The sequence below is a fragment of the Aspergillus sydowii genome, assembly GCF_001890705.1.
Source record: "Aspergillus sydowii CBS 593.65 unplaced genomic scaffold ASPSYscaffold_13, whole genome shotgun sequence".
NCBI classification, from domain to species: Eukaryota; Fungi; Ascomycota; class Eurotiomycetes; order Eurotiales; family Aspergillaceae; genus Aspergillus; species Aspergillus sydowii.
In genome coordinates, this window is record NW_024467871.1 from 777,668 (window position 1) to 791,572 (window position 13,905).

The 13,905-nt window shown below is 51.3% G+C and overlaps 5 protein-coding genes across 5 annotated transcripts; 2 read left to right on the forward strand and 3 right to left on the reverse strand.

Moving 5' to 3' along the window:
- Nucleotides 1-742: 742 nt before the first annotated feature.
- Nucleotides 743-1,183, reverse strand: ASPSYDRAFT_35429 (uncharacterized protein; the record flags this gene model as incomplete). The annotated part of the gene is made up of 1 exon (XM_040845337.1): nucleotides 743-1,183. One exon carries the CDS (start codon nucleotides 1,181-1,183, stop codon nucleotides 743-745), a length of 441 nt encoding a protein of 146 aa, XP_040698562.1.
- A 156-nt stretch (nucleotides 1,184-1,339) lies between these two features.
- ASPSYDRAFT_49855 (putative Melibiase subfamily) lies at nucleotides 1,340-3,728 on the reverse strand. The gene has a single exon (XM_040847943.1). It carries the CDS (start codon nucleotides 3,604-3,606, stop codon nucleotides 1,477-1,479), a length of 2,130 nt encoding a protein of 709 aa, XP_040698563.1. The 5' UTR covers nucleotides 3,607-3,728; the 3' UTR covers nucleotides 1,340-1,476.
- Nucleotides 3,729-4,282: 554 nt separating this feature from the next.
- ASPSYDRAFT_160020 (fungal specific transcription factor domain-containing protein) lies at nucleotides 4,283-5,526 on the forward strand (the record flags this gene model as incomplete). Its single annotated transcript, XM_040842876.1, has 2 exons — nucleotides 4,283-4,565; nucleotides 4,619-5,526. 2 exons carry the CDS (start codon nucleotides 4,283-4,285, stop codon nucleotides 5,524-5,526), a joined length of 1,191 nt encoding a protein of 396 aa, XP_040698564.1.
- Nucleotides 5,527-5,718: 192 nt separating this feature from the next.
- On the forward strand, nucleotides 5,719-9,644 carry ASPSYDRAFT_49858 (uncharacterized protein). The gene is made up of 6 exons (XM_040847944.1): nucleotides 5,719-7,331; nucleotides 7,384-7,854; nucleotides 7,914-8,039; nucleotides 8,102-8,647; nucleotides 8,695-9,054; nucleotides 9,109-9,644. Exons 1-6 carry the CDS (start codon nucleotides 5,847-5,849, stop codon nucleotides 9,397-9,399), a joined length of 3,279 nt encoding a protein of 1,092 aa, XP_040698565.1. The 5' UTR covers nucleotides 5,719-5,846; the 3' UTR covers nucleotides 9,400-9,644.
- A 1,150-nt stretch (nucleotides 9,645-10,794) lies between these two features.
- On the reverse strand, nucleotides 10,795-13,798 carry ASPSYDRAFT_185672 (spherulation-specific family 4 protein). Its single transcript, XM_040843566.1, has 5 exons — nucleotides 13,246-13,798; nucleotides 12,837-13,188; nucleotides 12,311-12,621; nucleotides 11,309-11,663; nucleotides 10,795-11,249 (listed from the first exon to the last, which is right to left on the reverse strand). The coding sequence occupies exons 1-5, from the start codon at nucleotides 13,491-13,493 to the stop codon at nucleotides 10,938-10,940; spliced, it is 1,578 nt and encodes a 525-aa protein (XP_040698566.1). The 5' UTR covers nucleotides 13,494-13,798; the 3' UTR covers nucleotides 10,795-10,937.
- Nucleotides 13,799-13,905: the final 107 nt, after the last annotated feature.

Genomic DNA, 13,905 nt, shown 5'->3' on the forward strand with positions numbered 1-13,905 from the left:
CCACACCATCGGCGAATCTCGACCATCAAATTTCTGTCCAACAACCTTGTTGTTCTCATTCATCGTTGCCGGGTCTCAACGTCAGGCTCAGCCAGAGACCACGTATGTCAGCCCTATATATGATCCACTTGTGGTTAGGGATCCAGGTAATGTCCTATTATCTTTATAAAATGTCTCAAGTATGGTGTCAATTTACATAAAATAGATATAACTTTCTACCTGATCTAGATATTTGTATTAATATACTATAGAGTTAAGTGTTCTAAGACAAACATGGACTTGTCAGGGATAGTGTCCACAGCAAGCAGGACATGGCTTGTATCGCCGCGTAGGTGACTATGATTTCTTGAAGAACTTCAAAGTTGACGGGGTGTATGTATTTTAATATAAACTGCCGACCGTCTGCGCTGGGGCAGTATAAGCATGTGAGCATGGGGGAAGTCTGGTGTGCACGAAACGATAGGCTTGACGCGGTGGGGCTCACAGGAGGAGCTGGACGTCCAAGGGCCATTGGCACATTGGAGGTAGAGTAGGTGACAATAGCAGCAAGTTCATCAAATTAACTCTCCAGGAAAACACAGATGTTCTCTCCGAAAACAAGGGGCTGCCACATTTAAACTATTAATCACAGATTCAAACCATCACAAACTATAGTGCTAACTGTTGATGTAAAAAAACCTTCCTATTCAATCTCGAATTTTTAACCACTCTAATCGCCTTAATAAGTGGTTTGGATACTACCCTACCTACTGCAATCAATATACCGCCGACTCTCAGGCCCAAACTCCAAGTTGGGCATAACACTCCAAACCTGTTCTTCCTTGAGGATTCCCTCGTCCACACATCTCCACAGGAAGCGAAACATGGTGAGCTGACTCTCATAGGACTGCACGGACCCGAAGCATTTACAAAAGAGTCGGAAATCCCTGTATCTGAGGTACGCAACAAACTTCTTGTCGCGCAGGTTATTGCAGTGTTTATGGTTTGCCTCGTGTCGACCCCATGTTTCTACAGCCTTCGCCCTGGGTCCGGATGGATTCTTGCGAGATATCGGTGCGCAAAATAAATGGCATACTGTGTGGTCTAGTTTGTGGACCGATACAACGTACTCCGCTGGGTCGCGGTGGGCACTGTGGTCCACGATGCCGATATAGATCTTGTAGTCTTCTGGGGTCAGGGTCATTGTGGCCATTGCTGTGGTTTTGTTTGTCAGGACCCTATCGTGACTGCTGTCAGAATGTGGTGGTTTCCATATTTCGTGGAGGAATAGAGTGTATTTATATAAGTACAAGAGGCTTTGTTCAACTACAATGGAAACCACACATTGTTCAAGATGGAATGAATTGACCAGGTCTTTAATGTACTACAAAGATCTTGGGAATGGTTGATCTGCTTCCTTTATGGCGGGGCTTTGACTCGACAATGCCAATATCAAGGAGTGCTTTAAATACCCGGTTGAAATATATTGACACAAGCCTATACAATGGTCAACTTGAATAGTCGAGCACACAGCTCGGACTGTACTTTAACTCCCAAAACACCATCTGCTGCATTCCACTCGCTCTCTGCTATGAAAGAAGCAGGATAGAGCAGTTCAGCCTTGATCTCACGCCCCTTCAACTGAGGCACAGGCAGTTTAATAGCATCAGCACCACCCCGCCTCCAAACAGAAATATAGTACCTCTCCTCTGATGCAGCTGCCATACCAAGCGCAAGCCAGTGATCATGACAATGCGGAAGCCCCAATGGCCAGAACGCTGTTGCGGTGGGCAGGTCCATCCGAATTGATCTGTAAACGTCCATTCCCTCTTTGATAAGATCAAACTGGTGCGGCTGCAAGGTATCCAGACGACCACTGAGATGAATCCGCCCTAGTAGGCTATTGACAACAGTTATGGCATTTGTCTCATCATCCCATTCCGGCTGCGGATATACCCAAGTTGCGCCCTGTTCTGGCGTAACAGCCGTAGGCAGCGCAGCAGAAATGGCAGCGTACCGATCCGGATCCTGCTGGTCGCTTGTCGATTGCAGCGCATGCGTTGCAAGCATAGCGTAGTCCATACGCTGCGCACCGCTGGAGCAGTTCTCAATAACTAGTCCGGGGAACCTATTATGCAGCTCGTTGACCCAACGCAGATACGCACGGTTATGCTCCAGCTGCCCTGATCCGGGGCTGGTGCAGTTAATGTCCGTCCCTTGGGTGACTTCGATGTTGTAGTCGAATTTGAAGTATCCGACTCCAAGGTCGTTCACTAATCGTCCGATTATACCGTGCATACGCTCGCGCACAGCTGGGTGTCGAAAGTCAAGCTGGTACCGGCCTTTCTCGACGACGCGGTGCCCGTCGCGCTGGAAGAAAGCTTCGTAGGGTAGTTGATTAGCAACGGCGCTGCGCACGCCGATGACTTCGGGCTCGATCCATAGTCCTGGGATTAAGCCTCTTTCTCGAAGTTGACCGAGGAGGTGTTTGAGGCCTTTAGAGAAGCGCTTCTTGGATGGCTCCCACTCTCCCACGTCGTCCCACCAACCTGCATCGTCTGCGTACCAACCGCAGTCGATGACGAAGTACTCTGCCCCGGATTTGACGACGGGTTCGACCAGAGCTAAGATTTTCTCGTCGGTTGGGTCGCCCATCAAGCAGTTCATGTAGTCGTTGAAGATGATGGGAAGGCGCTCGTTATCTTCGTGCTTCCGTCTGATGGTTCGTCGATATTGAGTCAAACCTGCAAAGGCATTCTCATAGTCATCGAAAACATGGCATACGGCGACTGGTACGGTTGTGAATTCCTCGCCTGGTGCCAGTCGCTGACGCCAGTCGTGGTCAGTTTCGATAGGACCCCCGGCAGCCAGATAGACACTGTCCTTCCAGTCGCCGATTTCCCATCGCCACGAGCCGTTATTCTCTACCTGCCACAGGCAGGATTCAGCATTATCGAGACGTTTCAGCAGGCCCATTGGAAGGTGGCCCTCCGTCGAGAAGGTTCCCCGGTTGGACACTGTATAGTGAGCCAGGGACGCATAGTGGTTCTCTGGACGGCCATATACCCCGTAGTCGTCTACCCCTAGACTAGGAAGATCGTGTTCGATCCATTGTGCCTCGCGGAACCAGGAGTTGGTTGGGACTGACAGGGTATAATCAGCCCACCATTTCGAGGATCCGGTAGTTAAGCCTCCCAGCACGATTGAGGTGATCTGAGTGACGACGATATCTTGATCACCAATGTTTTTAATTGAAGCCGTTGCACGTACAACCGGCGATGTATCGTAGACTGTAAGATGGGAAACGACGGTGATTTTGCCATCTGAGAGAGTGACGTTGAGGGTTTTGGTGCCCTCTCCGGGGTGGATGTCGTGGGTTTTGTAACGCAGTCGCGGCCCAACGTACGTTCCAAGCAAGGCTTTTGAAGACTTGTGCTTCTGGGTGCCTTCACCCGCCAGGCGCACTTCAACCAGGGGAGCATTGTGGTCTGGGAAGTATTTTGAGACTGGATCTCGCGACGTACTTCCTGTCGGGATTACCGCATCGAGACAAGCCGCGCCCTGCTGATCGATACGAACACTGACTCGCAGGGACTCGCTCTCAACGGTGATGACTTGTGCAGACATGGTGAATAGTTCTTGCGATTTTCACCACTCGAAGGATAGAAACCGCTGCGGTCTTCAACTATAATATACCTCTCTGTCCTGTTTAACCTGCTGCGCCAGATTGAACATGCCCGGCAGTCGGCTTTGGAGGAGGATTGTTGGTGGAAAACAGTGGAGAATATCGCCTGTATAAATATGGCCCAACCCCGCAGTTTGCCCCGTGGACGCTTTGTCACTTTTCGCTGTTTAATCCCCGGTGTATACACCGAGCTCCGACCAAGATGAGGCCGGTAACTGCTTGTGATGCCTGCCGGTGCGGACCTCCTGATAACCCACCACTATCACTTCATGCTAACGAGCAAGATCAAACAAACGGAAATGCCGATTGGACAGCAACGACACCATCTGCACGAGATGCCGCGAACTGACCATCAACTGCAGCCTCCGCGGTTGGACCGTCCGAAGCCCTTATACCATTCCCACCCATCCCACGCTACGTCTGGCTCCCCATCCTCCAAGATCCCCGGAAACGCCGACCCCGTCTTATAATGACGGTCCGTCTGTCGAACTCCAACAGGAGCTCGTGCGTTTATACTTCCTAGTCGTGCATGACACCCACCACTCCATCTTCCACCGACCCACAGTGGAGCAACAGATCACCGATGGGGAATTCCCCGAAGTCCTGCTCTACAGTGTCATGGCCCTGGGGGCTCCGTTTTCGGATAATCAGCTTTTCGCCAATATCGACCGGCGAAGGCGTGGGGACCAGTATACGGCGCGGGCGAGGGGATTGCTAGACCTGACGGATATCTCGGTAACGACCATTCAGGCCTCTATTCTGCTGGCTACCGTTTGCTTCTGTGACTCGCAGACGGAAACGGAGGCATTGTATTATTCGATTGCCATTCGGCTGGCGCTCATACTTGATCTTCCCAATCGGAAGTGTGACGACCAGCTGGGGAGGCAGGTTAATCTGCGGAGTATGCACCATTCCATATATCTTCGTTCCTGTCTCTATTAACGCGGTTGATAGTATGGTGGTCACTGTACATGATCGACATCTGGTCCTCAATGGGACTGAACCTCCCTCGCCAACTAGACTTTGTAGAAAGATACCCTCTCCCAGCAAGCGAAGAGGTCTTTCTTTCCCTTCGACCAGGGGTAGAGACACCGGCAAATGTCGTATCCCCTGGACTGTGCTCTGAGATGGCCATTCTAGCTCGTAAATGGGCCAGAATCCATCATTTTAACAAAACCGCCGTGAACAGCTTTATTGACTGTCAGTCAGTAAGCGTCACGGTCGACTCCCTCGCACGCGAACTTCAGGCCTGGTCTGATTCATTACCTTCATATCTCCAAGAGACACCTGACAACCTGGAACGGTACTGCTCGCTGGGTCTAGGAAACGCTTTTGCTGCGCTGCATCTAGGATATCACTACTACAACGAAGTCCTCTTCTATCAATTCCTCGCCCGCAGGCCAAACCAAGAGCACTTTGACTCGTTCTCCTGGTATAGATCCCAGTGCGAAGAACACGCTCTCGCATTCTGCAACCTACTCTACCGCTGTCGCTCAACGAACCAGGTCCAGTTCCAATGTCTATATGTAATGGTCGGGCACATGCTCGTTGTTACATCCACTGTATACATCCATATGCTCGTGTCCAGCGACAACGAGGTCAAGATCAAACTGGCCCGTCAGCGTCTCGGGCAGAACTTCCAGATCCTGACTGAAATGCAGACATACTGGGTGTCCTTGGATATCTTTCTTTCTCGGCTACAGGTGTTTCATAATGCCTGTATCAGGTCTATTGATGAATCCTTTCGGATGGACCAGTGGATGCTGTCGTTTCTTCTCGAGCACGGGACGATGGTTATGGAGCGGCCGTTAGATGGTGACTCTCCAGATACACTGCGGGATTGGTTCTTGCAGACTTTTTAGAATCAGCGTATATGATGGAATGAGCGTTTGTTAGCATGGCCGGAGAGGAGCTGGTAATATACCAGAACACTCCGTCTTCTTGCGTATTGCTCCTTTCTCTCCAACTAGATCCTATACTGGATGCCAACCTCAAGGCATCTGGAAAAGGAGGTGTCGTGTAAAGATGAGCTCGTATTTAGGAACGACCAACAACGCCTCGTAATCCAGACACGACAGCAAATCAGGAGAGACACCAAAAAACCCCGCCCTGTCAGCCTCAGATTCGGTTTGCTTCTCGCGTCCACCTCCTTTCCTTTCCCCGTAGTCTCGCATCCCCGATCATGGCCGACGTCTACTGCGCATTTTGTGGAGTGATCCTGTTTCCAGATCCATATGTGGCAGCAGGGGCTACTAGGCCAGAGCCCCCTCCTCGCCGCCACCGGCCATGGTACTCCGAAGTGCGAGGGCTGACAGCCATCGACAATCCAGACACCCCAGCCCTCACCGGCGTAGGCCTGATATACCGCTCGAACCATTTATCCGCCCCAGATGACTCGGACTCGACCTATCTCGACCATCAGCTATCGCGGGAATGGGGATTGTCCAGGACTCGTTGGAGATCCTGGGCTTTCGGAGTTCATGACGCCTGCTGGCAGGTACTTCGACTTCGACTCGGGCGTCTGCCTGAAAGTCATATTGTCTCTTCGGTTTTCCGTCTGATACTGTGTGTTCCTTGTATTGGATTGTCCTGGTTCGACTTTGGCCACGACTATGGCGGGGCTAGTGTGGCACATAAGACTCAAGGACGGTTCCTGTCTATAGTGCAGGGTTCACTTCTATACGCAGACCCATGCGCCCTTCCATCGTTAGATGTCTCGGAAAGAATAGAACCTCTTCCTTCGACGTTCTATGGTTATGCAGATGGTGCGAGCTATCAGGCCTTTGGCCCGCTGTCCACGGAGCTGATACATGAGGTATTATCATATCTATCATGCAAAGAGGTCGCAGCATTGCGGCTCGTAAACCGGACCTTTTCTTCAATCGCAGCCGTCGAGAATCTTCCTCAGTCGTATTGGCGATCGAGATTCCTCCTCGGCCAAGAGGCGGACTTCGTCTTCCCAGGCCTCGGGGAAAGACGAGATTGGCGTGGGTTGCTCTTTGGACTTAAACGCCGGCTTCAAGACGATGGAAATATCTTCTTGCTTAATAGGAGAAGGATTCGAGGACTTATTGAGTCCATTGCGCGCATTGTGGAAGAAGGTGCTGTTGCACAGCCAGGTCTATACGGTGTCGCTGCTCTCAAAGTACCGAACCAAGAGGCGAGATTCCAGCTTTTGGGCAGTGACAATAATGCTGAAACAGCTGGTGTTTTGGAGAGATCTAGCTCATTCAGCGGTTACATTACCTCGACTGGTGAGAATGCGCCACTTTCATATGGATGTCGTCTTTTGAATCACAGAACACAGCGACTTCCATATCTCCGCCAAAATGATGACAGCAGAATAGCAGTATCAACATGCCACATCGGAGCAATAACATTTATATCAGGGATTGGCATTTTCCCATCGCCTATGAGTGAGGAACCCGCCTACATAATTGGGTACCACCATATTCGGACTGCAACATGGCTGCAGATGCCGACTGCCTCGTCCATTGAGCATATCCAGGTTGCATTCTCCGCGCAAGGACTTACAGGTGTCATGTTTTCGTTTACGAATGGTACATCATCCCGCTGGACTGGGATCAGTGAAGGGCCGGGGATTGCACAAGGCTCCTTGAAGGTTTCTGGGGAACCACAGCCCCGTCATCTACTGGCAGGCGTTGATGTAAGGTCTCAACATCTCGAACACGTTCGATATCCTAACATTTCATGTATAGTTATTTAAGATTGTCTCGCTGGGCATATATACGCGCATAATCGATCAGAGCTCACAATCCGAGGCGTCACCTGAAATCCCAGCTTCACATCCACAATCCCATCTATGGGTCCCCAGTCCGCCAGCTCATGACAGCCTACAAGTGACACCCCTGTACCCAACCATGGGACCCCTGCCCTTCGAGCCGCTCCTCAATATCGATTTTGGTGGTCCTCGCGGAGCTTACCTCAGCGAGTTAACTGGCATTGTATGTTACATGGGCTACGAACCACACCCGTTGCGTGGAATGCAGGCAGTATACGCAGACGGCAGGTCTGTCCTGTTTGGCTCCAGACGTGGCTGCGAGGTTTTCTTTGCTATTGCCGGTCCAGACGGTGAGCGTATTACTGAAGTCAGTGTTCTGAATCACGTCAACGATCTTATGCAGACTGTGTACAGACGAACTGTCTCCAAGGGCGTTTGTGGATTAGAGGTAGGTGGTTATCTACCGGTCTAGCTGCGTGGATACGCGACTAAAAAGAATCACTGCAGTTTACCACAAATTACGGTCGAACAGCTCACTTTGCTACAATTCAGTCTCGGTTGAAGAATAACCTGGATACGATACAAACGCCAGGATCCAACCATATCATCACTGGGCTGGCTGTTCGGCAGATGGTATATACATGATACCCTATACGCACTCACATAAATGATGCTAATTATCTTGCCTGTCGTAGCCATCGAAGGATTCTTTTATCCGCGTTGCTCTGCAATGTCAACCATCCGCGGCGTCCCACGTACCCAAGCAGCCCTCGCTTCTTCCTCCAGAGCCCGAGGACTGCACAGCATCACTGGAGCATGACAAGCAATTCGCGCGTCTTATTAGAGCTCCGCAAGCGGGCGACTATCAGACCCATGCATCGCTCAAACATGTTCGGAGAATCCAAGCGTCGATTGGGGCCGAGGGCCGGTGTAGAAGTTCTAGTCAGATCTCGGGATTGAGACTGTTCTATGATAACGGCCCCCCTGCCATATTAGGGCAGTGGATGGAGGAATACAGATCGATTGATTTACTGCGCGAGGAGAATATCGAGTATCTCACGGTTTGGATACTGCCTGCAGAGGGCTCGGTTGAGTGGCGCCCCGCGCGACAGGGCCAGGTCGTGGCCGTTCAATTCGATACGACCCAGTCTCGCTCTATGACATTCGATGCACCTGGTGGTCGTTCTCTTAAATTAGAAAGCCTACGGATGCAGTACGGACACGGGGACGGATACACTCTGGTCAGCCTGTACCCATATTGTGATCAACCTAGTTCTAACTTCATTAGACGGATATTTTCTGGATCATGAATTCCTCATACGATAGGGTCCGAGCAACTGGCTCTGAAACGTTTGGACGGTCTTCGAAATTGGTGCCAGACCAGTATCCCCTGGGAGATGAGGTCCAGAGACTGTATTTTGACAGGATGGAGCATAGAGGCTCTAGCGACCCTGTCGCGACCGCAAGGGCTTGGATATGTAATGGGCAGCTGCTAGGGCTTGCATTCAAATACATGTCTGGTGTAACTGTCCGAGTGGGTGAGTTTCACACAGACTCTGGCATTGTCGAAACTTTTCACTTCCCGGAGAACTGCAGGTTCCTTGGTATTGCAACTGGTATCAAGGATGCCCAGATTCGCGTTCTCAAGGTATTCCTATCGGCCCTCTACTTGGATCCTCGCATACTAATACTATGGGTTTAGTTTGAACTGGAGGACCGGAGCACACTTTCACAAGAAAAGTACAGGACAATGGGGTTCGGGCTCCCTTCATCAGCCGAACACCGGATACTGTCAGAGTGCGACTGGCAGCATGTTTGGCCCAACCCCGAGCAGGCGGAGCAGGATGCCGGCCAGCCAGTGATTAGAGCGAAGATACATCCTCCTCCTACGGGGATGAGGCTGGCTGGACTCTATTTCAATTGCCAGGATTTTGCATCCGTGGGAGGATTGTATGAGCCTGTGGGGAGGAAGGTTCGTGGTGGTACAGTCTAGTCAGGGCAACATACTTAATGATGTTAAAGTTAACTGTGCTACCCTGCTGATGAGATGTAAATCAAATGGAGTGGTAATATATCAATGCAATTTGATTGCTGTTGGGATGACCTGACCGAAGGTATCTATTGAGAATTTGTGCAGGCAGAAGATCTGTAATAATATACACTCCATATGAATACAATGGCCAAAGCCATGGTGCTGTTCTAATCAATGTAATTAGATTACTCAACTTCAAGTCCACATTATGGGTCGAATAAAACTTCACGATTTTCGTTCACGAAATTACACGGCCCAAAGCCCTGGGTATATGACCAGTGCCTAATCGAAGGTGAAGTTCTGTTACACGACAGGAGCACAGTCCTGATATATCTACACTAATGGCCAGGCAACCTGTGTAACCGTAAGCACAATCTCACTCTGCAACCAAGTCAATCGGTTGCTTCAGGGCCCCTCCAAGTGAATTGAACCACGTCATGGACCAGCGGCGTGATACAGCAGTCTGAGAACTGCATTATGCAATTGGATGTATTGTAGTAACAGATCGTAGATATGCTCCCCGAGGATTGAGGAATGGGCTAACCGGGGCCCCGGGTTGATACTTGCTTTTACCGATTGGCGTGCTTTGGTTTGGGAATATTCTCCGGTGGCTGGCGGTGGGACGTTCCAGGAATGCAGGCCCACTGCTGTCTATAAAAATAATGAATCTGAAAATATAGCCTCTGCGAAGAATTGGCCTGCAATATGGGCCCTGTAATCCGTGTACAGCTCCAGACGCTGGGTTGAAACTCGGTGGTCTGTTGCTGATGCTTTCGTATGGTATTTATAAGTAGCGAGGTGACTGAGGCTGGGCATGTTACATCCGAGATTTGTTGATGATATGGAATGTTGGAACAGTAAGGTGGTCATTGCAGAGGTAGTAGCACTAAAAAATCCTGTCTTCGGAAATAGCGTGTCTGCTTTATAACAATGGATGCTGGGTGTGGTCATGAGTTGGCCAAAAACATTCCTATGAACAATGACGATGTTGTATCCGGCCTTGATGATTAGGGCTTATTGGCTGCGGCATACGGTACGGATGGCGCTCTCTGGACATATATTAGGACCCAGACCAAAATTAGGATCAGGATCCTGCAAGCCACCAGATTCTGCTGCTGCGTTGGAATGTTGAGTGTGAATCAATCAAGTCCATATTAACAGGTCAGACTCAATTCGAGCAACTGCCTCTCAACATCGCGAAACAAACACCAATAAAACGACATCAACCAAGGGTACTGAGGCCTTCGGGGCGCAAAGAAAGGTGATGAAATCCAATACACGCGCCACGTGTCTGCGACACCGCAAGAGAGAAAGAATTCTACGAATGAGACATGTCACCACAGCCAAGCAGCTGCAGACTCTGTTTCATATCAGCGCCAACATTTATCCCAGTTATCTGGGTCATCGAAGACTAAATATCCGGAGTGAACAAAAGCAAATATATTCGCCACCTCTAACTTAACAGAAGGCCATCAGGCCAAGTTCAGAGTCCCACCAACTCACGCCGCCTGCAGCGCCCGCATGAAAACCTCCCAACTCCTCGGCCCAAAGCTCTCGTAGAAATTCTCCTCGAGTTCCGTGACGAAGAGGTAAGCGGACCTGTGGCGCAGTTCCTGTACGAGTCCGTGGAGGTCAGACATGGGGACGCCGCTGATTATGTATCCGGCGCGTGTGCGGTCGCATGGATGCAGTGCGAGCCATTGCTGGACGTCGGCGGATCGGTACCGCGTGTAAGTCTCCTCGCAGACGAAGGATAGATCTGCTGTGGAGGCGATGGATGCGTCGGATGCTGTGCCTGGGTTGTGGACAACCTGGTGGAGTTAATTTAGGTTCCCAGGGTCAGGGCAAATTTAGAGCGAGGGCGAGGTACAAATCTGTCCGATAGAATCCCTGGGGACTCTTTGATATACCGGGTCAGGAATCTCAGATACTCGACCCTCTCCGGCGAGTGGTTGTTTGGGGTCTCGTCGACGAAGATACCGCGCACACCGAGTCTTCTTGTCTCGTAGTGCTCGGACCAGGCGGCATATTGCGCGACGTCGGCGCAGGCCTCGTGGAGGGGCCTGCGACAGTAGTCGACCCGTATATAACCTATGGTGTAGACATTTGGGTAGCCATTCAGCCGGGCGACTTCACGGGCGTAGTTGGCGTCGGGGGAGGTGTCGCCTGGACCACTGTTGGGATTCACGATGACCAGGAACTCGAGCGTGGGATCAGCCTCGATTCTGTGTGGTTTAATGCGGTGTTTATTTTCCCTTTTCCCCTTCTGAGACTTGATTTGTTTAGCGACTTACGCTGCATAGAGAGGGGACCAGGTCTCCTCCGTCAATGGATAGATGTACAGCGGGACCACGACCGCCGATTTGGGAGGCATGTTGCCTCGACGGGTCAATTGTTGAAGAGGCCAATAAGGAACAAAGATCTTACAATGGGCTGGTTTAGCTGCGGGTCTGGCGCAATGGGCGGGCTGTTTTATAGCAGGGACTAGGGAGCCACTGAGTCGCAGAGCCAGCCACCACTAACTACAGCGCATTTAGTGCTGACGGTGTCAAAGAAGTCAAAAACCCCGAAGAGAAGACTCATCGGAGCCCAGAAATTTGCAAGCAGAGGCAGCCATTATTATTAACATTATTCGCGATAAGGTACGAAAGCGGAACGCCACCCAGCCCGCGGTCTCTGCAGGCGCCAAACCTGGCCAATGTCACTCCCTGATCGCAGCCACGCTGCTGCACAAGCGATCCACAGGAATTCGGCTGGAGCTTCTGGCCGTCTTGGCTGTCTTGGAGTCTGAGAGTGGCACTGGCAGATGCTGTCTCACTCTGGCGTGTGCCAGCTCAACCCCGTCTCCACTGCCCTGTCCCAGTCGAATCACGTCGGGACCGCATCGCAGAATTGCTGCAGCCGAGAGTCAAAGTGCTCGTAGTAGTTTTCTGTCCGCGTTGTCAGGTAGAGATACGCTGCGCGGCGGCTGATGTCGTCGACGAAGCTCTGCAGCTTGCTCTCGCTCATCTCGGGCACGGAGTGGAAAATATACGCCAGCGAGTCCCGGTCTGCATCGAGCGACTTCAATGCGGATTCTTGATTTGTTTTGTAGTGGTTGTATGACTGCTCGAAGGCAACGGTGATGTCTGTGTTGGGGACGGCGAGGCCCTTGTCGGGGATGGTGCCTGGGTTGTGAATGACCTGTCGATTAATATTGTTAGCCCTCAATCAGCAATGAACTAACACACAGCGAACTGTTCCAGACTGAGTCAATGCATCATGATTGCATGCAAGTTGACGGAACGAGTTAAACGATCGGTCGCAAGCGAAGGAACAGATCAGCTCCACAGCCCACGGTCCATCCGAGAGATCGCTGATCGCACCCACTTTCTTTTCTCGCAGGTTCATTCACTCACCGTACGTTCGCCCTGGAGCCCTGTTGCATCCTTAACTGCCGAGTTGATGCGGTTCATGTAGTCCCTCGTCGCGTCGGAGAAAATGTGTGGTGCTTCGTCGAAGAAAATGCCTGCCATCGCCAGATCTGCAGCGTGCGACTGCCAGTCAGAATAGGTCGCAATGTCGTCCAGCACCTCGGAGACATTCCGCTCGGCGTAGGTGGTGCGAACATATCCCACTTTCTGTGCATTTGGGTAGGTGTTGAGCTGTCGGATTGCAGCCTGGTATGCCTCGTCGGGGAGCGTGGACGACCCAGGCCCGCTTTGTGGGTTCACAACGACCACAAATTCGAGATCCGGGTGGGTGTAAATTCTGTATGCGTCAGTGGAAACTCTCTATTTATTCCCGGAGGAAAGAAGGCAGACATACGCCTCGTATAGCGGGCCCCAGGTGCTGTTAGATTCCGGATAGATGTACAGTGGGAAGATCACACTGGATGGCTTCCCCTTCTCTCCCTTGTTGGGCAGAATCAGCGCCAGTGGGAGCACAATTACGAGGATGACGACGATAGCGACTGCAATGCCAATCGCAATCCACCAGCGGCGGCGGAGTTGGCATTTGCGGTGCAACGCTGGACTGGCGGCGGCGCCCTCCCTGGTGTGCTTAAGGGACTCCATTTCGGGGCGCGATTTGCATCCCAGGGGAGTGGAAAGAGGAGAATCAGTCGGAAAAGAATGGGAAAGAAGAATACGCGGGGCGAGCTGTAGAAATATGCAGCTGACGGAGAAATCGCGAACCAGCCCAGGACCAGAGTCCGATGTCACCCAGCAAGGCGTGCCAGGCCCGGACCGGTCGAAAGCAGCCGTATCACAAAATACGAATCAACTGTTTCTTTTCCTTTTACTCTTTTGTCTTTAGCGTGGCACCAAGCAGGACAACCCAGCCGAATAATGGAGGAGACAACAAAGCCCGCACTCATCGGTAAGCCCTAATGTAGGAAAATTCGGTCTTGGAACTAAAACAACCCGAATTGCGCCAGCCAAGTGAAACGTGCATTAAGCACCCTGGGAAAATGATCTATTTCTGGCG

What these genes read in the sequence shown, in the direction of transcription:
- ASPSYDRAFT_49855 (XM_040847943.1), bottom strand. Translation starts at nt 3,606, where the DNA reads ATGTCTGCACAAGTCATCACCGTTGAGAGCGAGTCCCTGCGAGTCAGT.
- ASPSYDRAFT_49858 (XM_040847944.1), top strand. Translation starts at nt 5,847, where the DNA reads ATGGCCGACGTCTACTGCGCATTTTGTGGAGTGATCCTGTTTCCAGAT. An exon ending in GGCTGGCTGTTCGGCAGATG is followed by an intron (nt 8,040 to 8,101) that starts GTATATACATGA and finishes TGCCTGTCGTAG; the next exon opens with CCATCGAAGGATTCTTTTAT. An exon ending in CCCAGATTCGCGTTCTCAAG is followed by an intron (nt 9,055 to 9,108) that starts GTATTCCTATCG and finishes CTATGGGTTTAG; the next exon opens with TTTGAACTGGAGGACCGGAG.
- ASPSYDRAFT_185672 (XM_040843566.1), bottom strand. Translation starts at nt 13,493, where the DNA reads ATGGAGTCCCTTAAGCACACCAGGGAGGGCGCCGCCGCCAGTCCAGCG. An exon ending in TGGGGCCCGCTATACGAGGC is followed by an intron (nt 13,189 to 13,245) that starts GTATGTCTGCCT and finishes TGACGCATACAG; the next exon opens with AATTTACACCCACCCGGATC. An exon ending in GGCTCCAGGGCGAACGTACG is followed by an intron (nt 12,622 to 12,836) that starts GTGAGTGAATGA and finishes ATTAATCGACAG; the next exon opens with GTCATTCACAACCCAGGCAC.